Raw genomic sequence first — 15,470 nt, 5'->3', positions numbered from 1 at the left:
CAGTCCAGCTAATCTGTGTAACTCCGCCCCCCATCACTGGTTGGCAGCTTGCTTACAGTGTACATACTAAGCTACCAATCAGTGGTGTTGGTGAGATTATACACAGCTCAGCATTCTGACCACTGCTACATCTACAGCAGAGAAAGCAGGGATTCTATCAACACTGCACCAAGTAGCCCAGTATGAGACATATCGCTGGAATCAGGGTCTCTGCCCCTAAACATGATTACATAGCAAAAATCTGCACACAGATTTCCTTTAAGCTACTGATAGAATGTTCATAGGAGAGGCTATCAGTATCAGATTATGGGGGATCTGATGCCCGGTTTCTAACCGACTGGTAAATACGGTAATAAGCTCCCTGACTTATGTGACATATTACTAATGGCTTATATGCACACACTCCACACTCTCATACTCAGCGCTTTTTGTAACTTTTTTTTAATTATTGTTTTTTTATCAGTCTTCTTGGCCCATTCATTGTGATGCTCGGAAAGATTGTAGCTGACATCTTAAAATTCCTGTTTCTGTATGGAGAATTTTACATTCCCTATGCCTGTTCATTCTGGATCATTTTTGGAGGTAAAGTGTTCACATCTTTATTATCTTTCGTATATACAAGATGTGATATATTTATACATTACCAGACAAATCAAGGCTATCAACTGCCGGAAGCATATAATGATTTTCCACTGTGCACTAAGCCGTCTCTTCTTTGCCGCCACCACTACAGCCTGTACCCTGCAGGGTTCACAACCCCTATTACATCCCATCCGAATAAAATAATTACATGGAATAGATCCAGACGCAGATCAGGTACAATGTGCATAATGTGTAAATAATAATTCAGCCCTTTGTGTAATAGTGGGATTACACTGCAAAGATATAAAACTACCTCTATGTAATATGGTATTTGTGGTGCTGTACCGACAAAGTAAGATAATTTCCACGCATTGTTTTCAGTTGTTTGCTTTGCTCTGTTACATTTTTTAGACTTTATTTCTGAAAATCATTTGTTTTTGTGTCACTGCATTTACAGACATGGACATTTTTATGTTTTTATTGACGATGCTTGCTTTTAATAGAGCAGCTTGTCCATTGTCAGAAGTATTGTGTAACCACCAGCTTTCCGCCATGCTGTTTGTCTTTACTAACATGACAGACCGGCTGGTGGTGCAGAGCTTACTGATACCAGCTCAGTCCTGTAAGGGTACCGTTACACCTAGCAACTCACCAGCGATCCCGACCAGCGATATGACGCGGTCAGGATCGCTGGTGAATCGCTGGGTGGTCGCTAGTGAGCTGCCACTCAGGCAGATCTCACCAGCGACATCGCTGGGGCCGGGGATCGCTACTTACCTGTCAGACGTGGCGATCCTGCGTCCTCCCACCCGGCTTCACGCGTCGCTCGTCGTCACAGCAGGAAGCGCCGCAGGAAGTGGACAACGAGGAATGGTCCAGCAGCTTCTCGCGCGATCAGCGATAACCAGTGGGGGAGCTGGTCGGAGGTAAGTATCACATTCAGCGATATCGCTAGCAATATCGCTGTAACGTCACAAAATCGGTGACTTTACAGCGATATTGCTAGCGATATCGCAGTGTGTAACGGGGGCTTAAGGGTAGGTGCACACGGTCAGGAATCTGTACCGCTTTGTCCGCTGCATCCAAATTGTTGCCGGCTATTGAACGCAGGTGAATCCGCATGTGTTCACTGAACCGTATGGATTCACCGAGTCCAATACATTGAACGGGTGAAACTTATCGTCTCTGCAAGATAAATAGACATGCTACGGTCTGGAAAGATGCACCACATGTCCGTCTCCGTAGGTGAGCCTCTGACGTCGGTGCACGCATAGTGGGCATGGGACTTCTTGAAGTCCCATCCACTATGCTGTAACATCTTAACGCTGCGGGTGGGCCGCTGCGGAAGTATGCAGGGTCCAACCCGAAGCGTTTACTGACCGCGTGAACCTACCCTAATAGGAGCCACTGTTACATGTCATGTCCGTTCATGATAGTTTTTTCTACTGAATCTTCCCCCATCACCTGTGAGTGATATTATTGAGAAGTGGAAGTAACCGCAGAAAGTCAGCCACGAAGTGGAGACCCCGTGACGTTACAGAGCGGAGTCACCAAGTGCTGAGAAACAGAGGGCAAAAAATTACCAACGCTCTGCTGACCCCATAGCTGCAGAGTCCAGACCTCCTCTGGTATAAACATCTGGACAAACACGGCCTCCCGCTGGGAACTTCCCGGTCGAACAGCTGCATGCAGCCGTACATTACCAAGCACAATGCAGAGTGTCGGATGGAGAGGGGGAAAGCCACCACCACTGCACCCTGGAGGAGGCTTGTTCTGTACAGTGATGGATCACAGGTCTCTATCTGCGTCTGATGAAGGAGTCGGCTTTGGTGAATGCCGGGAGAACATTACCTGTGACTGCATTGTGCCCGCTGTACTGTTAATGGAGGAGGATATTACTATGGGCTTGTTATCAGGGGGTCTTCCTCTGCCCTTTATTCCCAGTGAAGGGAAACCTTAATGCTTCAGCACAAGACCATTGTGGACAATTGTAGCTTCCAGCTTTGTGGGAACAGTTTGTGGAATACCTTTTTTTGTTCCCCATCACTGTGCCCATTGTACAAGGTTCATACAGACATCGTTGGTGAAGTTTGGGGTCGAAGAACATGACCGGCCTCTCAGAGCCCCGACCTGAAACCCATCCAACACCTTTGGGATGAACTAGAATGGACCTCACAAATACTTATCTGGTTGAAGGGGCAAAATTTACCACATATTAACTCCAAAACCTTCTCAGAAGAGCAGGAATGTTAGGGTGTGTGCACACGCTGCGGATTCTGCTGCGGATTCTGCTGCGGATCCGCAGCGGATTTGGTCCTGCGGATCCGCAGCAGTTTCTGCTGCGGTGTACAGTACCATTATAATCAATGGAAAATGAAATCCGCAGTGCACACGGTGCGGAATTTTCCGCTCGGATTTGCTGCGGTGTACAGTACCAATATAATCAATGGAAAATGAAATCCGCAGTGCACACGGTGCTGAATTTTCCGCGCGGATTTGCTGCGGTTTCAAAACCGCAACATGTGAAATCTTTGTGCGGATTCCGCTGCAGTTTGACACCTGCTCCATGGCAGGTGTCAAACCGCAGGGGAAACCCGCAGGCTAAACCGCAGAAAATTTGCAGATAAACTGCAGGTCTTTCGACCTGCGGTTTTACCTGCGGATTTACACAAATCTGCGCAGAAAATTCCGCAGCAGAATCCGCAGCGTGTGCACACACCCTTATACCTGGAAACAGACTGACTCCATATTAATGTCTATGGATTGTAAGGTAGCGCTGTCATTCTGATAGGGGACACTCGCTTGGCAGCCAAATAATCAGATCCGGCACGGGTTTTCCATAAAACAATCTCATTCCATGCGGTTTATTCATGCATCATAAACCATCAAAGCAATAGAAAACAGCATAGCGTCCATGACAGAGCTTCACTCTGTTATCCCTGTGGTCACACAGGTTATGCAATGTTCCATACGCAGGCTCTTCAGCCTCACAGTTATCTCACCCGTCAGGGTTCCCTCATGGCTGCTTCAGCTCACTGCAGACGTCCATTCCCTCCAGGGAACTATCAGGCACGTGCAGCCATTAAACACAGCGTTCACTTGCTGTCAGGAAGACAGCCCCATCTCTCTCAGACGGGACCTTCCAAAACGGACCAACCAGGTCCCAGCATTCACTCCATGTGACCTACCCTGGCCCCCTTATATGGTCCGTAGCCACGCCCACCGCGTCACATGGCTATGACCTCATCACAGGTCCTTCAACCACTCATATACACTTTACAATAGCGTTCTTAAACACACCCCCTGGGTGGGTTTGTAGGTAACTGGTACCACCCGTCTCACCAGCTACCTAGAGTCTTCCCAAACACATTGAAACAGCACCTCAGCAGTATCACTGCTGATCAGCATACACACAAATCTCCATCCCAAGGCCACCCACCTTGAGATACCTAACGGTCATTCAGTATTCTGCCACTCATCCTCTCTCCTGGGACATCCACACAGCACCCCCTAGCAGACACAGTGGTCACTACACCACATACCTCCCCCTTTGTTCAAACTTGTGGGGTTGAACACACAACATAACCCCAGAATCTCGAGACCGGGCACTCAGTACACCTTGCCCCACAGGTAGAGAGAACCGTCTCCATCTCTATCTAAGCGTTTTGTAACATATGGTACCCCACCGCATCTAAGTTTGCTTTTCAGTGCATTAACCTCACAGTTCATTGCACCTGCTGTCTCTGTAACAACCTCCAGTTCACACTGTAATGTACGGTGCAACGTATTGGCACGTTGAGCCTCTTTCTCTGCTTCTTCCACCTGGCATTTCAGCTGTATCAGATGCACATTATTTCCCTTTGCCAGGTCTTTGTACTGCTCAGAACTACGCCTTTCATCATCCATTTGCCTTAGTACAACCTTCAGTTTTTTCTCCGTACGACGTACTTGTTTGCTTGCAGATTGTTGCACTTTAATTTCCGCTTCAAGCTGTTCCTCCAGTTGTGCAACCTTTGCTTCTAACTCTTTATTCTGGCGAACTAATTGCTGTCGGGCACTCTCATGCTTCTGAGCATTACTATGTTCTGTCTTCAGATCAGCATTTATCTGGTCAACCTGAAGTGTGGCCTTTCTCAGCCTGTCATTGGCTAATTCAACTTTGCCGTGTTCTTCCTCCACTTCTTCAAGCTGAACAATGCGAGACTCTAACCGCCTCTTTTCTTCCAAAGCCAGAGCATCTTTACCACTGTTGTTGGCAATCACATCAGCCAGTTCATCTCTTTCCTGCTGTGCTTGCCTTTTAGCATGCTCTGCAGCAGCAAGCTTCTCTTGCATATGGATCATCTCTGCTTCCATACTCTCCAGTTTCTTCTTGTCTCCACTCTGTTCATCACTCAGGCCTGGCCGCTGTAAATCTTCGTCCCACTTCTTCTCCCGCAGAAGACCTCTTACAGTTTCTGTGAGTACTCCTACCTCTTCTCTGAGGGACTTATTCAGACCTTGCCACAATGCCACGTGACCTTTGACCTCGAAGACTTCTTTCTCTAGCTCATCCAGTCTGTGCTCCCTCTCTCTCAGAGCCACAGTCACCCCTAGAGTCTGAGTCACGCCAATCATCCAAGAGAACCCTCCAGTTACCCTCTGACCGTGTGTTCACTCCAGTCGTCTCATCTCCCAGCCCACCATCCGTCATGTCAAGAGACGTCAGGTCCATAAGTTGGGCAGATGTACCCCTTTTTCCGGTCACTTCTACAACTGATCTGTCTAGCTTAGCAGGCGTCTCTGTCACAATGTCTGCTAACCCAACAGTAGGAACGTCGCCATCCTCCTGCCATACAGTATATCATCAAGACAAAGTCCCGGCCCGTTTCAAAGGTATGCACTAAGTTTGATGGCATACTACCACCTTGACACTTAACCCCCTTTGTCATCTCAATCACGACTCTGTCCACCGTATAGTTCACAATGACCCCATGTTCGCAGCGAACCCTGACGTTTTTCTCGGTCAGAGATAAAACGAGTCGAGTTCCTGTCAGAGTCACCTGACTCTTTGAGTCCAGCCTACCAGAGACTCCTTCCCAGTGCAGCATCACGGTACACACCTGTGGCCCATCGTTATCTGGAAAATAAATGCCGCACTCCTCAAAAGACATACACACACAGCGGTTCCCCAGACATATCCACTGAGGTACCCAGTGCTGCCCCTTTTGCAAATTCGGCCCCTTTCTGGACCACCATCCCAATTTGGGTCACTGCCCCCTTCTGGGACTCCACCCCCTTTTGGGCTACCTCCCCGATTTGGGCCACCGCCCCTTTCTGGGACTCCACCCCCTTTTGGGCTACCACCCCAATTTGGGCCACTGCCCCCTTTTGGGACTCCACCCCCGTTTGGGCTACCACCCCGATTTGAGCCACCGCCCCTTTCTTGGACTCCACCCCCTTTTGGGCTACCACCCAAATTTGGGCCACCGCCCCCTTCTGGAACTCCACCCGTTTTGGGCTACCACCCCGATTTGGGCCACCTCCCCCTTTCGGGATCTCCCCATGTCCGTTCTACAGGTCTCCTTAGACCACAGTTCACACAACACAGTTTATGTCTCTTTTACGATACCACACAAGTCCTTGCTGGCACTAACACAGCTCCTGCTGTCACCAATCTCCGACACCTCCGGCTGCTGTTCACACACAGCTGCTCGTGTCACCTTCATAACCCCGCCGAGTTACAGGAAGCCACTTGTCCCCTTCGTAACCCCGCCGAGTTACAGCAAGCCGCTTGTCACCTTCTTGACTTTCCTGAGCCACTGCAAGCTGACTTTAGAGAGAAAAGAAAAAAAACACACATGCAACACCAAACTCACGTGTCCTGTCTGTGTGCTATTCAGGACGTCCGTATTCTTTCCTGAGACCATCCAACACACAGGGCGCACCGGGTGCTATTCAGGGAGCCGACCCTCCTCCCAGGGTTTCCCAACACACAGTGGCCTCACCAGGTCCAGGGGCTCGGCGGGTGCTATTCAGGACATCCGTCTCCGCCTGAGACTGTCCAACACTTAAGCCTTACCAGGTCCAAGGTCATACCACGTGCTCCAGGGATCCGATTCTTCTCCCAGAACTTCCCAACACTGACCCTCCAGCACCTTGGTCACTGAACCCTCCAGGTACAGTCTTTCTCACTGACCCAGGTCAGTACAACATGGACACCTGTCCATTACCTGTGTCGGCCACACAGGTCCTCGGGTACCTCTTATCCGCAGAGGCAACCTAGCAATCACCAGTCTCTTTCTCACTGACCCCGGTCAGCATATCACACAGCTTTCATGACCGTCAGCCCTCCTGGCTCAGCGTTGCCAGCACTGCACCATGTGCTTTTGGAAACCGTTGCCCTTAGCAACTGAATTTTGCAGTCCTCTTCCGTTGCTCCTAGCAACAAGGCTACAATACTGCCCATAGCATTCTCCACCAATTGTAAGGTAGCGCTGTCATTCAGATAGGGGACACTCGCTTGGCAGCCAAATAATCAGATCCAGCACGGGTTTTCCATAAAACAATCTCAGTCCATGCGGTTTATTCATGCATCATAAACCATCAAAGCAATAGAAAACAGCATAGCATCCATGACAGAGCTTCACTCTGTTATCCCTGTGGTCACACAGGTTATGCAATGTTCCATACGCAGGCTCTTCAACCTCACAGTTATCTCACCCGTCAGGGTTCCCTCATGGCTGCTTCAGCTCACTGCAGACGTCCATTCCCTCCAGGGAACTATCAGGCACGTGCAGCGATTAAACACACCGTTCACTTGCTGTCAGGAAGACAGCCCCATCTCTCTCAGACGGGACCTTCCAAAACGGACCAACCAGGTCCCAGCATTCACTCCATGTGACCTACCCTGGCCCCCTTATATGGTCCATAGCCACGCCCACCTGGTCACATGGCTATGACCTCATCACAGGTCCTTCAACCACTCATACACACTCTACAATAGCGTTCTTAAACACACACCCTGGGTGGGTTTGTAGGTAACTGGTACCGCCCGTCTCACCAGTTACCTAGAAACTTCCCAAACACATTGAAACAGCACCTCAGCAGTATCACTGCTGATCAACATACACACAAGTCTCCTTCCCAAGGCCACCCACCTTGAGATACCTAACGGTCATTCAGTATTCTGCCACTCATCCTCTCTCCTGGGACATCCACACAGCGCCCCCTAGCAGACACAGTGGTCACTACACCACAGGATGTATAATGAGACCTTGTAGAAGCTCCTGTAGGTGGAACATGGATGTGCTTCAATACTTTGTAGTACTGAAGGACAAGTCCAGAAAATATGATAGCTATAGCTGCTATCAGTATTATATCTCCCACAGACTTCAAAGATTGCTGGATTTATGGTTGTTTGTGTAAGCATTCAGGAGTGCGATAATAGGTCATGAAAATTGACTTTTCCTTCTTGTTGTTGCAATATCAATGTTGAGGAGTGTATATGCTGTCTGTAAATAAAAAAAAAAAAAAACAAGAAGAGTTTTTACAGGAGAAAGTAGATTTGTCAAATTTTTCTTCATTTTTTTATTCGCCCCAATACACCATAAACAAACGAAGACTTGTACAAAAAAATGATTTCACCAAACTACATTAAAAGGGAATATGTCACTCCATTTTCGGCCTATGAGCTGCGGCCATCGCCATCAGGGGCGTATCTACAGCATTCTGTAATGCTATAGATAAGTCCCCGATGTAACCTGAAAGAGAAGAAAAACAAGTTAGATTATACTCACCGGGGGGCGGGGGCGGGTGCGGTGGGTGTCGCCGTCCGGTCCGGCGCCTCCCATCTTCTAGAGATGACGTCCTCCTTCTTACTTCTGCTGCGGCTCCTGCGCAGGCGTACTTTCTCTGCCCTGTTGAGGACAGAGTAAAGTACTGCATTGCGCAGGCGCCGGGAAAGGACAGAGAGGTCCGGCGCCTGCGCACTTCAGTACTTTACTCTGTCCTCAACAGGGCAGAGAAAGTATGCCTGCGCAGGAGCCACGGCAAAAGTAAGAAGGAGGACGACATCGCTAGAAGATGGGAGGCGCTGGACCGGACCGCGACACCCATCGGACCAGACCGGATCCCCGGGTGAGTATAATCTAACTCGCTTTTCTTATCTTTCAGGTTACATCGGGGGCTTATCTACAGCATTAAAGTATGCTGTAGATAAGCTCCTGATGACGGTGGCCGTAGCTCATAGACCGAAAGTGGGGTGACAGATTCCCTTTAAATAAAATGCAAATCAGTTGCAGATCAGTTAGTTCTCATTGAGTCACAGGGCAATCAAAATTGGTTCATTGACTAAATGAGAAACTATTCGCAGTGGAATTCCCAATTCCATCCTCAGGAGCTTTTACTGTCCTTCATATTTCCACATTGTGTCTCCATACGTTCTTAGGACAAATAAACCTGTCCATTGTAGAAATGTATTATGTGCCACTTCTTTATTTTTGCAGGCCTAGTATCCAACATGTCCACCGTACCTCAGATGTTGTTCTCCATATTCCGCATGACGCTGGTGGATGACTATGGCTTTGAAGACATGTACGCTGTTGATCCCGTCATGGCCTATATACTGTGTGGAACATTTTTAGGAGTCTCCTCCATCCTCTGCATCAACCTGCTCATAGCGCTGCTTGCTGATACATTTCAGAGGTATTGTTTGCATAAATAATACTGATTTTCGTGTGTTTGTACAGACTTCTTTATCTGTCCATAGAAATATTTTTGTTTAATCGTCTTTTGAAGGGTTTACGATAATGCAACGGCGAACGCAGCCATGCAACAGGCAACTATGCTGCTACAGATAGAGGAAAACCTCAGCAAAAGAAATAAATCTAAGTTTGAGCACTACATTCACAGCAGCTGCGCCCCTCTGTCTCTCTTCTATGACGATGACCTTACAATCGATCAAGATGAAGATCTGAAAAAAGTCACCATCCAAATTAAGGTAAATTTCTTCATCCAACACATGCCATGGTTTTGCTAAGATAAAGATTGTGGCTTCAGTTCCTGGTGGTGTCTTTCTTAACACTAATATTTCAACCAAATTACTATTTTCATTAGTCCATATGAAAGCTTCGTGGATGATTGGTTACACAATAACTATGTAGGAGGTAAGTGGAAAGTATAGCATCTTTGTAATATATTGTTGTCTTTTCTTTTCCCCTGTTTTTAGTTTTCTTAACTTCTTTCAGTGTACAAAATATAATTGCTAACCGGAAACCATCAGCATGTTGCTGCTACTGGATCTGCTATTTTTTTAATGTGTCTCAATTAAAGAGTACAAATTTGACTCATGCTGCCCTATGCTGACATCCAGACCAATGTGGTAGCAGGTCTTCATATCTTTGTCCAGCATTCTCAGCTCGACATCCTGGACCCTGCAATGCCATTACAAGGGTTACATCGTGAGGCGCTTTTTGGCCAAGGATGTCAGGCACAGAAGAAGATCGACTGTCATGAAGAACCAAACTGGATATTGGACCAGGGCAGCACAAATCAAATTGCTCATCTCTATTTAATCAGAGGAGAGGGGGGGATTTCATAGACTTACGCTTAAACTGTGATGGTAAAAAGTGGCAGATTTTCCTGCTTGCACACTTTCAATACATGAGAGTTTTTTGCACTTCTATAAAATTCATGTGGGTCTTTAAGGCTAACTGAGAAAACCAAGCTGCATCGGCCCAATCTATAAGCAAAAGAGTCTGTCCAAATGTCACTAACTAATACAATAATCCAACCAATTTTCCAATGTCCAAAAGAAGTAGAGGGATCCTATCTTCTTGATCACGGTGAAAAATGTATTTTCAATGTGAACAAAGAGTACAAAGACATCAGTGAATTGTTAAAATATCATGGTAAAAAAAAATAAAATTCCATCTACACGTTTCAGGTAAACACACCACATACTTTTCTAAAAGTGGTATGTTCTGACTCTAGTATTCCTGTCTGTGTTTTTACTTCTTACTTTCGATAAAAAGTTTCTTAAAGTATCTCAGCACTGAGGATTCGCAAAGACATCGTCATTGGGAATGGGGCTGCAGTCACTCTCCACTGCTTCCTTATCTGGCTTGAAATTAATGGTTCTTATGGGGCTGCTGTCACTCACTGCTTCTTATTCCACCCTGAAACAAAGAGTGTTGCATCGTTGTCACTTATCACAACTTTTGTCACCACTGTCTCCTGATGACCCACTACTGGCTACTCCTTCTATTTTTTTTATATGAGTGACATCAACGCCGCCCCCACAACTTTTATCGCCACCCTCAAATGAATCGCCATCTAAGGGCAGTGCTGTTGTCACTCACCCTGCTTCTATTGCAGCCCCCAAAAATGTCTCATTTCAGTGAATGAGGTGGCAGGGACAGAAGCAATGTAGACTGGAGATTTCAGGGAAGAGGCAGCAGTCATTTCTCCATCACCAGTGCTGAAAAAGGACGTCATCTGGGGACAGTGGTGACAGAAGCTCTGGAAAGTGACCTCAGCACCACCCCCTGATGATGCTTTATTTCAGGGGGTGAAAAAGGAAGCAGTGTGAGTGACAGCAGCCGCAGCTTGGTGATGATAATGAAAATCATTATAGAAAAAAACACAGAAGAAAGTTACAGTAGAGAGGAAACTGCGGGAAATTTTTAATTGATGCACCTTAAAAAAATTTTTGTAATAGTATATTAAATAGATAAACATCTAGTAAGAAAGTCACTTAGATTTGGACAACCTCTTTAATGGATGTTTCTCTGGGTAGCACAGGAAAGACATATATTCTTAATGTGAGCAGAAATTACAGTCCTTTCATCCCTGTATGACCATAATATTGCTGTGGACATGAGCCAAACAAACCACCATCAATATGAGATCAGTGGAGAGCCAACACTTCATAAGTCAGCTGGTTTTAGCTATGGAGATGGTTCAATGTAAATGATGCATGGAGCCATAGCAGCACAGCTTCATACAGTGTGTAATGGCCATTCTTAGATACTGCAGCTCTGGTCCTTTTCGACTGAACTGATCTGAACTGCAGTACCCGGCAGCAGTCACTACACAGTGTATGGAGCTATGCTACACCAGCTTTATCCATTACTAGCTGAAGAGCCCTGCATTGCCCGGGCATAGTAACTAACTGTGTGTGGTCAATTATAACAAATTATAATTATCCTCCATCCCATAGACCAGTGCCCATATACCTATCACACATCCTACATCCCATAGTCCAGTGCCCATATACCCATCATACATATCCTCCATCCCATAGTCCCGTGCCCATATACCCATCATACATATCCTCCATCCCATAGTCCCATGCCCTTATACCCATCATACAGCCTCCATCCCATAGTCCAGTGCCCATATACCTATCACACATATCCTCCATCCCATAGTCCAGTGCCCATATACCCATCACACATATCCTCCATCCCATAGTCCAGTGCCCATATACCCATCACACATCCGCCATCCCATAGTCCAGTGCCCGTATACCCATCACACATTTTCCATCCTATAGTCCCGTGCCCATATACCATCACACATCCTCCATTCCTTAGTCCGTGCCCATATACCCATTAAGACATCATCTTCGCCATGGCAACCATTCTGACATAATCGTCGCCATGGCAACCTATTATGACATCATCACCATAGCAACCATTATGGCATAACCGTCACCATAGCAACATTTTATGACATCATCGTCATCCTCCATCCCATAGACCAGTGCCCATATACCCATCATACATATCCTCCATCCCATAGTCCCGTGCCCATATACCCATCATACATATCCTCCATCCCATAGTCCCATGCCCATATACCCATCACACATCCTACATCCCATAGTCCAGTGCCCATATACTCATCATACATATCCTCCATCCCATAGTCCCGTGCCCATATACCCATCATACATATCCTCCATCCCATAGTCCCATGCCCATATACCCATCATACATCCTCCATCCCATAGTCCAGTGCCCATATACCCATCACACATATCCTCCATCCCATAGTCCAGTGCCCATATACCCATCACACATCCGCCATCCCATAGTCCAGTGCCCGTATACCCATCACACATCCTCCATTCCTTAGTCCGTGCCCATATACCCATTAAGACATCATCTTCGCCATGGCAACCATTCTGACATAATCGTCGCCATGGCAACCTATTATGACATCATCACCATAGCAACCATTATGACATAACCGTCACCATAGCAACATTTTATGACACCATCGTCACCATGGCAACCATTATGACATCATCTTCGCCATGGCAACCTTTGTGAAATCTTCGTCGCCATGGCAACCTTTATGACATCATCGTCGCCATGGCAATCATTATGACATGATTGTCGATACACAGATGCACTCATTTTTATCGTGCCCATATACCCATCACACATACTGCAGCTCTGGTCCTTTTCGACTGAACTGATCTGAACTGCAGTACCCAGCAGCAATCACTACACAGTGTATGGAGCTGTACTGTGCCAGCTTTATCCATTACTAGCTGAAGAGCCCTGCATTGCCCGGGCATAGTAACTAACTGTGTGTGGTCAATTATAACAAATTATAATTATCCTCCATCCCATAGACCAGTGCCCATATACCTATCACACATCCTACATCCCATAGTCCAGTGCCCATATACCCATCATATATATCCTCCATCCCATAGTCCCGTGCCCATATACCCATCATACATATCCTCCATCCCATAGTCCCATGCCCATATACCCATCATACATCCTCCATCCCATAGTCCAGTGCCCAGATACCCATCACACATATCCTCCATCCCATAGTCCAGTGCCCATATACCCATCACACATCCGCCATCCCATAGTCCAGTGCCCGTATACCCATCTCACATTTTCCATCCCATAGTCCCGTGCCCATATACCATCACACATCCTCCATTCCTTAGTCCGTGCCCATATACCCATTAAGACATCATCTTCGCCATGGCAACCATTCTGACATAATCGTCGTCATGGCAACCTATTATGACATCATCACCATAGCAACCATTATGACATAACCGTCACCATAGCAACATTTTATGACATCATCGTCGCCATGGCAACCATTATGACTTCATCTTCGCCATGGCAACCTTTGTGAAATCTTTGTCGCCATGGCAACCTTTATGACATCATCGTCGCCATGGCAATCATTATGACATGATCGTCGATACACAGATGCACTCATTTTTATCGTGCCCATATACCCATCACACATACTGCAGCTCTGGTCCTTTTCGACTGAACTGATCTGAACTGCAGTACCCAGCAGCAATCACTACACAGTGTATGGAGCTGTACTGTGCCAGCTTTATCCATTACTAGCTGAAGAGCCCTGCATTGCCCGGGCATAGTAACTAACTGTGGTCAATTATAACAAATTATAATTATCCTCCATCCCATAGACCAGTGCCCATATACCTATCACACATCCTACAACCCATAGTCCAGTGCCCATATACCCATCATACATATCTGCCATCCCATAGTCCCGTGCCCATATACCCATCACACATATCCTCCATCCCATAGTCCAGTGCCCATATACCCATCACACATCCGCCATCCCATAGTCCCGTGCCCATATACCCATCACACATCCTACATCCCATAGTCCTGTGCCCATATACCCATCATACATATCCTCCATCCCATAGTCCCGTGCCCATATACCCATCACACATATCCTCCATCTCATAGTCCAGTGCCCAAATACCCATCACACATCCGCCATCCCATAGTCCAGTGCCCGTATACCCACCACACATTTTCCATCCCATAGTCCCGTGCCCATATACCCATCATACATATCCTCCATCCCATAGTCCCGTGCCCATATACCCATCACACATCCTCCATCCCTTAGTCCGGGCCCATATACCCATTAAGACATCATCTTCGCCATGGCAACCATTCTGACATCGTCACCATGACAACCTATTATGACATTCGCATCACCATGGCAAGCATTATGACATAACGTCACCATAGCAACATATTATGACATCTTCGTCGCCATGGCAACCATTATGACAGCATCTTCGCCATGGTAACCTTTATGAAATCATCGTCGCCATGGCAACCTTTGTGACATCATCGTCGCTATGGCAATCATTATGACATCATCGTCGATACACACATTCTCTTATTTTTATCGTGCCCATATACCCATCACACATCCTCCATCCCATAGTTCCGTGCCCATATACCCATTATGACATCATCTTCGCCATGACAACCATTCTGATATCATCGTCGCCATGGCAACCTATTATGACATCATCGTCACCATGGCAACCATTGACATAACCGTCACCATTGCAACCATTATGACATCATCGTCGCCATGGCAACCTTTATGACATCATCGTCGCCATGGCAACCATTATGACATCATCGTCGATACACACACATACACTCTTTTTTATATATTATCCAATATTTATATCTGGCATCTGCCGGAAATGAAAGTAATTGATTGTTGGTGTAGCCAGGTGTTGGTCCCTCATCCTACTGATATTAATGACCTGTCCTAACTATTGGTAATTATTATCTTCAGTCTGGAAAACACAATTTTTATATTGTTTACAAAATTTTTCATCTAATTATCATTTACATGGGGCTGCCTGTGAAAAAAGAGCTCCCTTGTTATAAAGTATCAGTGCCACACAGGACGAGTAAAATGAGCGAGGCCAATGTTTCATTTAGCATGAGGGAGATGGAGCATATGGGAAGATGAAAGCATTTGACACGCAGGAAAAAGAAGAAAAAAAAAGATCTGGGAAACAATATGTTGAAATCTTTGCTGATTGTGAATGCCGTGGAGATTATTCA

General features: G+C 46.5%; 1 protein-coding gene across 1 annotated transcript in view; it reads left to right on the top strand.

The window, feature by feature from the left end:
- The window catches only part of LOC141101197 (uncharacterized), a 259,136-nt gene that overhangs the window by 179,855 nt on the left and 63,811 nt on the right, over positions 1–15,470 (top strand). The window contains exons 14-16 of the mRNA XM_073590063.1: positions 464–582; positions 9,069–9,267; positions 9,361–9,562. Coding sequence (XP_073446164.1) covers positions 464–582; positions 9,069–9,267; positions 9,361–9,562 — 520 coding nt within the window. The remainder of the gene's footprint in view (positions 1–463; positions 583–9,068; positions 9,268–9,360; positions 9,563–15,470) is intronic.

This window comes from Dendrobates tinctorius, unplaced genomic scaffold (assembly GCF_039654945.1).
Source record: "Dendrobates tinctorius isolate UK_male_01 unplaced genomic scaffold, ASM3965494v1 ptg000116l, whole genome shotgun sequence".
Lineage (NCBI taxonomy): Eukaryota > Metazoa > Chordata > Amphibia > Anura > Dendrobatidae > Dendrobates > Dendrobates tinctorius.
This window is presented reverse-complemented; position numbering and strand designations above follow the sequence as displayed.